The 13,520-nt window shown below is 43.4% G+C and overlaps 1 protein-coding gene across 8 annotated transcripts in view; it reads left to right on the top strand.

Annotated features, from left to right (window-relative positions):
* Window positions 1-13,520, top strand: part of LOC132399501 (tetratricopeptide repeat protein 24) — a 110,423-nt gene that overhangs the window by 31,365 nt on the left and 65,538 nt on the right. For 6 of the 8 annotated variants that reach the window (XR_009514008.1, XM_059979937.1, XM_059979938.1 and 3 more), the window contains 4 exons: window positions 2,212-2,333; window positions 3,956-4,075; window positions 6,308-6,400; window positions 11,801-11,907. Coding sequence is in view for 7 of the 8 variants with exons in the window: in XM_059979937.1 (XP_059835920.1) it covers window positions 2,212-2,333; window positions 3,956-4,075; window positions 6,308-6,400; window positions 11,801-11,907 (442 nt within the window). In the remaining variant the exon portion in view is untranslated. The remainder of the gene's footprint in view (window positions 1-2,211; window positions 2,334-3,955; window positions 4,076-6,307; window positions 6,401-11,800; window positions 11,908-13,520) is intronic. The other 2 variants (XM_059979941.1, XM_059979939.1) reach the window with 1 other exon arrangement.

The following is a 13,520-nucleotide window of genomic DNA, read 5'->3' as shown; positions in this document are numbered from 1 at the left end:
TTGTGGTGTCATCAGCAAACTTGTATATTGAGTTCGATGGAAACTTGGCTATGCAATCATGGGTGTACAGTGAGTACAGCAGGGGGCTGAGTACACAGCCTTGTGGGGAACTGGTGCTCAGAGTAATTGTAGAGGAGAGCTTGTCCCTTATTTTTACAGCCTGGGTCCTGTCTGTGAGGAAGTTGAAGATCCAGCTGCAGATCTAAGTGCTAAGACCCAGGTCCAGAGCTTAGGAATCAGTTTATTTGGAATGATGGTATTAAAGGAAGAGCTGTAGTCAATGAAAAGGAACCTTACATATGAGTCTTTATTCTCCAGATGTTCTAAGGAGGAATGTAGTGCCAGAGAGATGGCATCTGCCGTTGACCTGTTGCTCCGGTAGGCGAATTGCAAAGCGTCGAGGTTGACCGGTAGGTTATGGTTGATGTGTGCCATAACCAATCGCTCGAAGCACTTCATAGCAATTGATGTCAGAGCCACAGGTCGATAGTCACTCAGGCATGCCACCTTGCTTTTCTTCAGCACCGGGATTATCGTTTCCTTCTTAAAACACGAGGGGATCTTAGACTGAAGCAGGGAGCAGTTGAAGATGTCAGCAAACTCTCCAGCTAGCTCGCTTGCACAGGCCCAGAGAACCCGTCGCGGGACGCCATCTGGGCCTGTTGCCTTCCTTGGATTTATCTTCAGGAAGGCTCTTCTATCGTCTTCCTCGGTGACGATGAATCTCGATGCCACCAGGTCCGGTTCATCTGGAGGGGTCGGGACACTCCTCTTTTGTTCGAATCTTGAGTAGAATACGTTAAGTTCATCAGGAAGAGAAGCGCTACAGTTATTGATAATCTCAGCCTTTTCTTTGTGCCCAGTGATCTCATTTAGACCCAGCCATAGTCTACTGGCATCCCTCTGGTTAGCCTGGGCTTCCAACTTGGTTCGATATTGCCTCTTGGCACCATATAACCATATAACAATCACAGCATGGAAACAGGCCATCTCGGCCCTCCTAGTCCGTGCTGAACTCTTAATCTCACCTAGTCCCACCTACCCACACTCAGCCCATAACCCTCCACTCCTTTCCTGTCCATATACCTATCCAATTTTACCTTAAATGACACAACTGAACTGGCCTCTACCACTTCTACAGGAAGCTCATTCCACACAGCTATCACTCTCTGAGTAAAGAAATACCCCCTCATGTTTCCCTTAAACTTCTGCCCCCTAACTCTCAAATCATGTCCTCTCATTTGAATCTCCCCTACTCTCAATGGAAACAGCCTATTCACGTCAACTCTATCTATCCCTCTCAAAATTTTAAATACCTTGATCAAATCCCCCCTCAACCTTTCAGCCCACAATAATTAAACTAGTATTGAAATGGCTAACTAAGTAATCCCTTCTGCTTACATATACCTCCATTCTCAGTGTATGTTTCTAAGAGCCTCTTAAGCATCATCATCGTACTTCCTGCACCACCACCCCTGGCCTTGCATTACAGAACCTTCCGTGCTCTGTATAAAAAGTTAGATGTATTTCTTTATACGGAGCATCATTTGGATATTACCTATGCATCTATTAAGAGTGGCATGTGCTTTAAAAAAATGACACAGATAAAGGTCAGGCAAAGTAAAAGGTAGTAGAGACAGAGACCAAGTGGCTAGCACTTTCAAAGTACCAGCACAGAGAAGTGTTGTAAACCTACCACCATGCATCTGTTAGGATGATTCCCTAGTACAATGAGATAGACTCTTGCACTCACAATCTACCTTGTTATAATTTTGCACCTTATTGTCTGTCTGCACTGCACTTTCTCTGTAATTGCTGCACTTCATCCTGCATTTTCCCTAATACTAACTCAATGCACTGTAATAATAAGAACATAAGAAATAGGAGCAGGAGTCGGCCATCTGGCCTGTCGAGTGCTCCGCCATTCAGTAAGATCATGGCTGATCTGGCCATGGACTCATGTCCACCTACCTGCCTTTTCCCCATAACCCTTAATTCCCTGACTATGCAAAAATCTATCCAATAATGAAATGATCTGTATGGGTGACATGCAAGACAAAAGTTCTTCACTGCACGTGTGGCAATAAAAAAACAAATCAGACCTTTGGGTGTTGTGAGCACAGGGCAGATGAGGAGCAGGTCTGATAATGGCTTTGATATAGTTACTTCCATAATTTATTGCTTCCCTTTCCCATCTTGTTCCAAGTGCAGGTGATTTTCATGGACAGTGGCAGGCTTGTGAAGGCTTGGGGGCTGCTAAGTTCCGCCTGGGAGACCCTGAGAAGGCCACGCACTACTACAAACAGGCTTTATCTGCTCTGGCCAAGTCGCAGGTACCTGCATTGCTTACTTAAAATCTAGCACTTTCCAAGTTCTGATGACTCAAGGTAAATCTCAAGTTCAAGTTTATTGCTAAAACCAGGTTTATTGTCATGAGCACACATCCGCAAGGTATAAATGCCATGAATATTTGCCTTTTGCAGCAGCAGCACCGTACATTAAAGACATAACATAGATTACATAAACTTAAATTGACTTAAATTAGCATATACATTCAGAACTTACACAAAACAGCAATAAACTTAGCAACATTCTTACATAGAACATAGAACTCGACTGTTCAGTACAGGCATGTTGTTGTTTTGATCCGTCTAATTTTTCCCTCCTATATGGCCCTTCATTTTCCTATCATCCATGTGCTTTTCTGAGAGTTTCTTAAAGTGCATATTGAGGGGAATATAGTCCAGGAATTAAGGTTTTTCACATGGGTTCAAGAGCCCGATGGCAGTGGAGAGTGGGGAAGAAACTGCTGTTGAACAATGAGGTGTGGGTCTTCAGGCTTCTGAACCTCCTGCTCGATGGCTGCATCGAGAAGAGGGCATGGCTTGGATGATGGATATAATGACGATGAGAGCATGATCGAGATGGGGGATGGTGTCCCTGAGGATAGATGACAATGAGATGGTGAGGGTCCCTACTGATGGAATTGGTGACGAATCTCCCTTGGAATGGTACTGAGGAATAAGGAGCAGGATCTTCTTCATATTCTCACCCTTTAGATCACACATGGGCCTTCAGCAAGCACAGTAGCATGGTTAGTAGAGCCATTAGCTTCTCGGGTGGCCCAGGTTCAATCTGGAGCTTGTGTGACCCTCCCCCACATTAGTGCGATAATTGCTCACTGTAAGTTTCTTCCTCGTACACATTACAGAACGTGGAACAGTACAGCACAGGAGAAGGACCCTTCAGCCCACCAAGTCTGTGTTGAACACCATGCACAGTCTCTTCTGCCTGTACGTGATCAATACCACTCCATTCCCTGAATGTTCAGATGTCTGTGCAATGGCCTCTTTGATACCACTGTCGTAGCGTTGCAGTTAGGTTAATGCTTTACAACAGCAGTGATCAGCGATTGGGGTTCATTTCCTGCTGCAGTCTGTAAGGAGTTTGGGTTTCCTCGGATGCTCAGGTTTCTCCCATATTCCAAAGACAGACAGGTTACAGTTAGTAAGTTTGGGGCATGCTATGTTTGTGTTGGAAGTACAGGGACATTTGTGGCCTGTCCCCAGCACATACTCGGACTGTGTTGGCCATTGACGTAAAACTGATGCAATGCACTGTATGAAAGGACTAAAATTAAAGTCAAGTTTATAGTCAGATACAGAGCCCATTGTACAGGTACAATTAAAAACTTACTTGCAGCAGCTTCACAAGCACATTGCATCAGATGCACAACATTCACAAGAAAATCATAAATTTTACACAATTCTAACAAGAAAGAACACAATTAGACTAAAGTCTATTGTAGTGCAGTGGTCAGATTTGGATGCAACTGTGAGGACAATTTAGTCTGTTGAAGATTATCTCTGAGGTAATGCAGATCAGATTTTTGTGAATCAAAGCCTCTGACACATGACATTAATGCTGGTTCTCCTCTGTGGCTCAACTCTTCCAGGAACCCACTGGCTCAGCACAGGAAAGGATCGTGAACAAGTTGGCAGATGCCATTCAGTATAAACTGTCTCTGAACAGTGCTTTCCCCCACACCGGGGGCATCCGTCCTGCTATGCCTTTGGTAAGTGATTCACACAGACTATACTGGTTGTGCATATCCATTCAACACTGTGCCTCCATCTTTGATAAGTAGTTGACACCAGCTGACTATCTACCCTATCTATGCATCTCATAATTTTATTTTCTTCTATCAGCCCTCAGATATAAACCCATAGAAATATAAGCCATCCTACCCCTCATCACTGTAATATCTCCCCTCAGTCTCTGATGTACCAGAGAAAATCATCCAGCCTCTCCTTATAGCTGATGCTCTGTAATCCAGGCAACATCCTGGATGAAAATGTAAATGGGTTTGTGGATAATACCAAGACTAGTGGAGTTGTGGATAGCATAGAAGATTGGTGAAGATCAGTTGCAGGTATGGGCAGAGAAGTGGCAGAAGGAGTTTAACCCAGATAAGTGTGACGTGTTGCACCTCGGTGGGGCAAATGCAAAGAGACAGTACACTGTTACTTAACAGTGTTGCTGAGCAGAGAGATCTTGGGATCCAAATTCATAGCTCATTGAAAGCGGCTACACAGGTCAAAAAGGTGGTTAAGAGGCCTCGTGGAATGCTTGCTTTCATTAGTCAAGGCATTGAGTTCAAAAGCCAAAAGCTTATGTTGCAACTCTATAAAACTCCAGTTAGGCCACATCTGGTATAATGCGTATAGTTCTGGTTGTCCCACTACAGGAAAGATGTTGAGGCTTTGGAGAGGGTGCAGAAGGGGTTAACTGGGATTTAGAGGGCATGTATTGTCATGAGAGGCTGGGTAAACTTGGATGTTTTCTCTGGAGAGACGGAGGCTGAGGGGAGATCTGTTAGAGGTTTATAAGATTATGAGAGGCATAGATAGAGTAGACAGGGAATATCTGCTTCCCATGGTTGAAATATCTAATACCAGAGGTGCATTGAAGGTGAGAGGGGGTAGATTTGAGGGGGATTTTACTCAGAGAGTGGTGGATGTCTGGAATGAACTAACTGGTATGGTGGTAAAAGCAAATACATTAGATCGGGGTGGCCAACCTTTTACCTTCCATGCGTCAATTTTTTCACTCACAAGTTCAGATGCTCCATACAACTCTTATACCTCCATTCAATTCTTGCAGAAATATGTTAATATAGACATATTTAGCATTTTTACATGATATATTGATTTAATATAAAAACAAGATAACATAACTTGCCTTAATATATTTTGTCTTCTTTTGATTTCTTCCTTTTTCTTAATCACATATTCTTTCCGTAACTCAGACCCAAGCACTAGCTTCAGTTTTCCTTCTATTTCAGTCTGATGTTGTCTATTAAGATCATGTCTTCTATTATGTGAGAAAGACTTTTCACAAACAATGCATAACGGTTTTCCTGACAGACCTGCTATAAATAAGAACTCATTTTTCCACCGTTCAATGCGCCACTTCAAATCATCCAATTCGCCACTTTTGGCGCATGCGCCATAGGTTGGCCATCCCTGCATTAGATGCTTCTAAGAGACATTTAGGAACATGGATATAAGGAAGCTGGAAGGATATGGACATTGTGTAGGGAGGAGGGATTAATGGTTGGGGATTTTTGATTTGCACTTTAGCTGGTTCACACAACATTGTTAACCGAAGGGCCTGTTCCTGTGCTGTACTGTTCTTTGTTCTTCGAAACCTCTTGTACACCCTCTGCAAAGCTTCCACATCCTTAGGGTAATGGGGCGACCTGTACTGTACACAATATTCCAAGTACGGCTTAACTCAATTTTTATCAGAACTTTCATCACCAAGTTTGTCATGATCACCTGCATAGTGACTTCCTGAATCTTATATTCTGCTCCTACAGATGAAGGCACGTATGCAATATGGCTTCTCCAGGACATATCCTCTAATCTAGACAGCATCGTGGTAAACCTATTCTGCACCATCTCAAAGCCTCTATATTCCCCCACAGCAGAGCTGCGCAGAATTTTGCAAGTGTGTGAGTGTGAGAGACAGAGAGGTAGATAGGTAGATATCTGCACACAGAGGATAGGAGGTACAGGTGTAAGGAACCATCTTCCAGAGGAAGAGATTCTGCAGATGCTGAAAATCCAGAGCAACACACACAAAATACTGCCGGAACTCAGCAGGCAGAAATGAATAGACAATCAATGTTTCAGGCCAAGACTCTTGATCAGGACTTGAAAGAAATCGGGATGAAGCCAGAGGAAGGTGCGAGGAGAGAAAGGAGTATTGGACTATATTCCAAGGTAGTGTTTGATATTTTCAGGCCAAGACTCTTGATCAGGACTTGAAAGAAATCGGGATGAAGCCAGAGGAAGAAGGTGCGAGGAGAGAAAGGAGTCCTGGACTATATCCCAAGGTAGTGTTTGAGTTTTTCAGGTTGGTTCAAGAACCTCATGGAAGTGGGGAAGAGGCAATCATTGAACCTTAAGGTTAGACCTCCAGGTTCCTGTACTTCCTGCCTGATGGCAGCATCAAGAAAAGGGCCTGGTCCAGATGGTGGGGGTCCCTGATGATGGATGTCACCTTTCTAAGACATCACTTGTCTTGTGGAAGTCCTCGATGGTAGGGAGAGATGTACCCGTGATGGAACTCACTGTATCCTCTTATGTTCCTGTGCTTTAGAGTTCCTTCAGCAGGTCATGAAACAACCAGTCAGAATGCTTTCCGCTGTACCTCAGTAGCAGTTTTAAACACAAAATATTCTGCAGATGCTCGAAATCTAGAGCAACGTATTCAAGACACTGGAGGAACTCAGCTGGTGAGGTGGCATCAATGGGGGGGGGGAATGAGCAGTCAATGTTTCGACTCAAGACCCTTCATCAGAAATCTAAAGGAAGGTTGAAGAAGCCAGAGATAGAACATAGAATAGTACAGCACAGTATGATGAATCTCCTTAAACTTCTAAGAAAGTAGAGATGCTGGCATCCTTTCTTCATGTTTACATCAATGTGCTGGGCCTAGAATAGATCCTTAAGAGGTGACACCCAGGAACTTGAAGCTGCTCACTCTCCCCTACAGAAGCCCTTACAATCTTTATGGTTCTTGCCAGATTAATCTCATATATCATCTCACTTAAGTTTAATAATTCCTTGCTTCTGCTTTGACAGATTCTGAAATGCTCCTAAACCTCAGGCACTTGCTATTTTTGGTAATGTTAAAAGCCTCTTGATTTAATCACTACTTTCTAACTCTCAGCATCACAGTCAGACTACTTTTCCTAATGGGTTTTTGTGCCTTGGAGAGATTATTTTCAGATTCGTGAATCGTGAATTATTTCCATTGCCTATCCATATTGGTTTTTTTTTAACGAATTTTCACAATGTCTACAGCCAACTTTTCCCTTAGACCTTGGTCGTTTCGCAATTACGTTTTATGGTACCTGCAACCTGGATTCAATTCCAGCCACTGCCTGTAAGGAGTTTGCACGTTCTCCCTGTGACCATGCGGGTTTCCTTTGGGTGCTCCGGTTTCCTCCCACAGCCCAAAGACGTACTGGTTGGTCAGTGTAAACTTTCCCATGATTAGGTTAGGATTAAATCGGAGGATTAATGGGCAGCATAGCTGGAAGGGCCTATTCTGTGCTGTATTTCAATAAATTTTTTAAAAAAAAATTTAAAATAAATATATGCAAAGTAAAGTTCTATCATAACTCCCATCTATAATAAAACCAGATCACAGGTAGCCTTTGTATGGCATAGCACTGTACAACATGGAAACAAGTTCATGCCAACCACCAGCCAACCATTTACACTGATCCCCATTTTATATTCCCCACATTTCCATCAACTCCCCCTGATTCTACTCCTCACCCACATACCAGGGGAGGAATTTACAGAGGCCAGTTAACCTATCAAGCTCATATGTTGTCAGGATGTGAGAGGGAATGGAAACACCTGGGAAAACCGATAAAGGCACAGGGGGAACGTGCAGACTCTGTACACAGGTAGGCAATACCAGAGGTTGGGATCGAACATTAGTTCATTGGTTCAATAGACAATAGGTGCAGAGGTAGACCAATCGGCCCCTCGAGTCTGCACCGCCATTCTGAGATCATGGCTGATCATTCACTATCAATACCCAGTCCCTGCCTTGTCCCCATATCCCTTGATTCCCCTATCCATCAGATATCTATCTAGCTCCTTCTTGAAAGCATCCAGAGAATTGGCCTCCACCGTCTTCCGAGGCAGTGCATTCCACACCTCCACAACTCTCTGGGAGAAGAAGTTCTTCCTCAACTCTGTTTTAAATAACTGACCTCTTATTCTCAATCCATGCCCTCTGGTACTGGACTCTCCCAACATCTGGAACATATTTCCTGCCTCAATCCTATCAAATCCTTTAATTATCTTAAACGTTTCAATCAGATCCCCTCTCAATCTCCTCAATTCCAGTGTGTACAAACCCAATCTCTCCAATCTCTCTGCGTAAGACAGCCCTGCCATCCCAGGAATCAACCTAGTGAATCTACGCTGCACTTCCTCAATTGCCAGAATGTCCTTCCTCAAACCTTGGAGACCAAAACTGTACACAATATTCCAGGTGTGGTCTCACCAGGGCCCTGTACAAATGCAAAAGGACATCCTTGTTCTTGTACTCAATTCCCCTTGTAATAAAGGCCAACATTCCATTTGCCCTCTTCACTGCCTGTTGCACTTGCTCATTCACCTTCATTGACTGATGAACTAGGACTCCTAGGTCTCTTTGCATTTCTCCCTTAACTAACTCTACACCGTTCAGACAATACTCTGCCCTCTTGTTCCTGCTTTCAAAGTGGATAACTTCACATTTATTCACATTGAATGACATCTGCCAAGTATCTGCCCACTCACCCAGCCTATCCAAGTCTCCCTGTATTCTCCTAACGTCCTCTTCGCATGTCACACTGCCACCCAGTTTAGTATCGTCAGCAAACTTGCTGATATAGTTTTCAATGCCCTCATCTAAATCGTTGACATAAATCATAAAGAGCTGTGGTCCCATTACAGAGCCCTGTGGTACCCCACTAGTCACCTCCAGCCAGTCCGAGAAACACCCATTCACTGCTACCCTTTGCTTTCTATCTGCCCACCAGTTTTCTATCCATGTTGAAACCCTGCCCCCAATGCCATGAGCTCTGATTTTACTCACCAATCTCCTATGTGGCACCTTATTGAATACCTTCTGAAAATCTAGGTACACTACATCCACTGGCTTACCCTCGTCTAACATCCTTGTTACACCCTCAAAAAACTCCAACAGATTAGTCAAGCATGATTTGCCCTTGGTAAATCCATGCTGGCTCGGCCTAATCCTATTACTGCCATCAAGATGTGCCACTATTTTGTCCTTAATAATGGATTCAAGCATCTTCCCCACGACTGACGTTAGGCTAACAGGGCGATAGTTCTCCGTTTTCTCCTTCCCTCCCTTCTTGAAAAGTGGGATAACATTAGCCACTCTCCAATCTTCAGGAACTGATCCTGAATCTAAGGAACATTGGAAAATGATTACCAATGCATCTGCAATTTCCTGAGCCACCTCTTTTAGAACCCTCGGATGCAGACCATCTGGACCCAGGGATTTATTAGCCTTCAGTCCTACCAGTCTACTCATCACAGTTTCTTTCCTAATGTCAATCTGTCTCAATTCCTCTGATATCTTATGACCCTGGCCCATCCATACATCTGGGAGATTGCTTGTGTCCTCCCTGGTGAAGACAGATCTAAAGTACGCATTAAATTCTGTTGCCATTTCCCTGTTTCCCATAACAATTTCTCCCAATTCATTCTTCAAGGGGCCAACATTGTTCTTAATTATCTTCTTTCTCTTCACATAGCTAAAAAAGCTTTTGCTTTCCCCTTTTATATTCCTGGCTAGACTCAGCTCATACCTGATTTTTTCTCTCCGTATTGCTTTTTTAGTTAAGATCTGCTGTTCCTTAAAACTTTCCCAATCATCTGTTCCTTAGTACATTGTACGCATTCCATTAATTTGTTGTCCATCTTATTAATATTCCTGACTCATCAGTCTGTGTCCTTGCTACAAACGTAGCTACACAGCTCCCATGCCTTCTGCCAATAAACCATGAATCGGATGCAGCATTCCATATTAACAATGTCCAACAGGGTCTTTCAATCACAAGAAAAATAATTAAGGCGATCACTCGCTGTTAGACGTCACATCGCCTTCATGCACTGCTCCGATGCCTCTCTGACACAGGCAGCAACACGATTCACACAAGTCCAGATTCTTTAGTTTCTCCACCAACTAGCAACTTGCTGATGGATTTAAATTCTTAATGTCCAGCTGGGTCTTGGATCATAAAAAAAAGCTTTAAAAAAGACAATAACACCTTTGATTGACCCTGTAGAAACTGCTGCAACCAAGCACACCACCGTCTTATCAGAATCCTAGAAATCCCTTCCCCTACCACCTCCCTAATGCACACGCTCAGGACAGACCTGATGAAACGGAGAGATATCGGGATGGAGCAGGAAATGGGACTGAATATCAGTAATGCAACATGGCAACAAGGCCATTCAGCCCGATATGTCCATGCCCACCAAGCTAGTCCCATTTGGCCCATATCCCTCTAAACCTTTTTTTTAATGCATCTACTGATACAAATACTTTTTGAACGTTGTTATTGTTCCTGCCACAACCATCTTCCATCTCATTAGAGATCATTCCATCTACGCACCACCCTCTGAGTGAAGTTGATCCACGAGTCCCTTTTAAATCTTTCACCTTTCACTTATGCCCTCACAATCTCTGGAGGAAAGAATGTGTACAATCTTATTGTCCATACCCCTCCACAAAGTCACCTATTAATGTGCTAAGGCATAAAGTCCCAGCCTGCCCAATTTCTCCCTGCAACTCAGGCCCTCAAGTCCTGGCAGCATCTTCATAAATCTCTGCACCCTCGAGCTGCTGCAGTCCTTGAGGTGTGGGTACACCCACACTGTAGGGAGAGTTCCAGCACTTTGACCCAATGACAATGAAGGAACGGTAACATATTGCCACATTAGGATATTCTCATTATTACATCTGCTATTTGGGAGCCAGTAAATAACTCCATTCAATCTTTTCTATTCTCACCGTTTCTTAGCTCCACCCAAACTCATTGCATTGTAGTTCTACCATCTCACATTCCAGGTATCAGTCACCCTCTGTGTGAAACATTTATCCCTTAGATTCCCTTTAAAACTCCGTCCTCTCGTTCTCTCATCTTTGTCCTCTTGTTTTCAATACCCTTACCACGGGGAAAAGATTCTGACTATCTAGCCTGTCTGTAGCTCTCATAATTTTATATTTACACAAGAACATAAGAAATCAGAGCAGGACTTGGCCATCTGGCCTATCATGAATGCTAAGGATCCTGCGTATGAAGCACTCCTGATAAATACAGTATCTCTGACGGGTGGAAGGGATACCCCGATGATCCCCTCAGCAGTCCTTGCTTTCAGATGCTTCAAAATACCTGTACTTGTCAGTAATGCAGTTAGTTGGGACACTCTCAAAGGTGCTCCTGTAAAAATTGGTTAAAATGGGGGTGGGGAGCCTCACTAGCCCCGTAGTGGAAATGCCGTACGGGATCTCTTGACTAAAGAGATGGTGTTGAGGGATCAAGTGAGATCGTCCTTTACATGCACTCCCGGAAATTTCCCATTTACATTCTCTCAAAGCAGCAATGTTATAACTTCAATGTTGTACACATTTTTTTTAGTATTTCTGATTTTTCTGATTTGAGTTCCTTCTAACAATCTGCTCCTCACAGAAGTACTTACCTGGAAATTGCCTGCGAACAAACCCATTGAGAGGTCCAGTCCCTGTGACGCATGGATATAGAAAAGGGCAGGAATGTCATCGAAAACAAGTTCTTCAGTAAGTGGGAGAGGTTTTACTGTAACTGGACGAAGCTGCCTCCCACAGGAATGTAGGAAATTGGGATTAGCTGGGAGGGAAGCTTTTAAAAAATAACAGAAGGCAACTAATAAAGCAGTAAGGGGAGGTTTAAGGTGAAAAGGGAGGGATTTAACAAGAACCTGGGGGAGAACAATTTGAACCAGAGGGTGGTCAGTAAATGGAATGAGCTACCAGAGGAAATGGTTGGGGCAGGTACAATTGAAAGCCTATCAATTAAGAAGTACTTGGATAGGTGGGCACCATGGTTGGGATGGATTGCTTGGGCTGAAGGGCCTGTACTGGTGCTGTATATGACTCTATAATTACACTTCCCCATCTCCATATTGCTCACCTTTGTCTCTAAACCTCCGTATCTCCAAATCCCTTGTACCTAACTCATAATCTTCAGGCACACATCTTCCTCCTGCCTCAGGTATCCCAACATCCCAAGACTGCACACACATCCATCTTCTCTCCAATTCACAACCCATCCCTCTTCTCTACACCAACGTTCCTCTATATTTTAAAACATAGAGACCAGGAATCCTATCTAAACAAATTGTGATGGGTCACTCACTGCAGACTCTAATTCCCTCCTTTTCTCAACACCCTTGATCCTCAGCATTAAGTATATCTCTGTCTTCTCAGAATGCACATTTTAATTAATTTTATAAAATACTGCATGTTAACAGACTCTTCCAGCCCAATGAGCCCACACCACCCAATTACAGCCATGTGACCAATTAACCTACTAATCCATATGTCTTTGGAAACTGGAGCACCCGGAGGTTCAAAGTTCAAAGTACATTTGTTACCAAAGTGTATACTGTATATGTCACCATATAAAACCCTGAGATTCATTTTCTTGCAGGCACTTACAGTACATCCAAGAATCACAATAGAATCAATGAAAGATCGCACCCAACCGGGTGGACAAATGATCAGTGTGCAAGAGACGACAAACTGCAAATACAAAAGAAAAATAATAATAAATAAGCAATAAATATTGAGAAAATTAGATGGAGATTCCTTAAAAATGAGTCCATAAGTTGTGGAAACATTTTAGTGATGGGAGTGAGTGAAGTTAACTCCTCTGGTTCAAGAGCCTGATGATTGAGGGCTAATTACTGTTCCTGGTTGCCCTGATGACCCTGCTTTCCTGCGACAGTGCTCCACGTAGATGTGCTCCATGGTGGGAAGGGTTTTACCTGTGATGGACTGGGCCATATCCATTACTTTAGGTCATGGTGAAAACGTTCAAACTCCAGAACTAAACCCAGGTTCCTATGCCTTATCTCAACTGCTTTCTGTCTGAGAGAATTTCACATCTCCAATCCAAATGGCAACCAAAGTCATTTCAAGTTGGGTTCATTAGCACATGCATAAATACAGTGAGGTATGGGTACAATGAAACACTTGCTTGCAGCAGTATCACAAGCAAGGCATGACACACTAATTCTACAAGACAGTGAAGGGGTAAAAAAATATGCAAAACAATACAGCGCCAAGAAAAACACTGACAAGTCCATGGCAGTGCATGAGGTGGTTCATAGTGCTGAGAGAGGGTTAGAATTGTGCAGGTCAGTTCAGGA

Source organism: Hypanus sabinus, chromosome 9 (genome assembly GCF_030144855.1).
Source record: "Hypanus sabinus isolate sHypSab1 chromosome 9, sHypSab1.hap1, whole genome shotgun sequence".
In the NCBI taxonomy this organism is placed as follows: Eukaryota; Metazoa; Chordata; class Chondrichthyes; order Myliobatiformes; family Dasyatidae; genus Hypanus; species Hypanus sabinus.
Note: the sequence above shows the minus strand (reverse complement) of the source record. Positions and strands in the feature narration are given on the sequence as shown.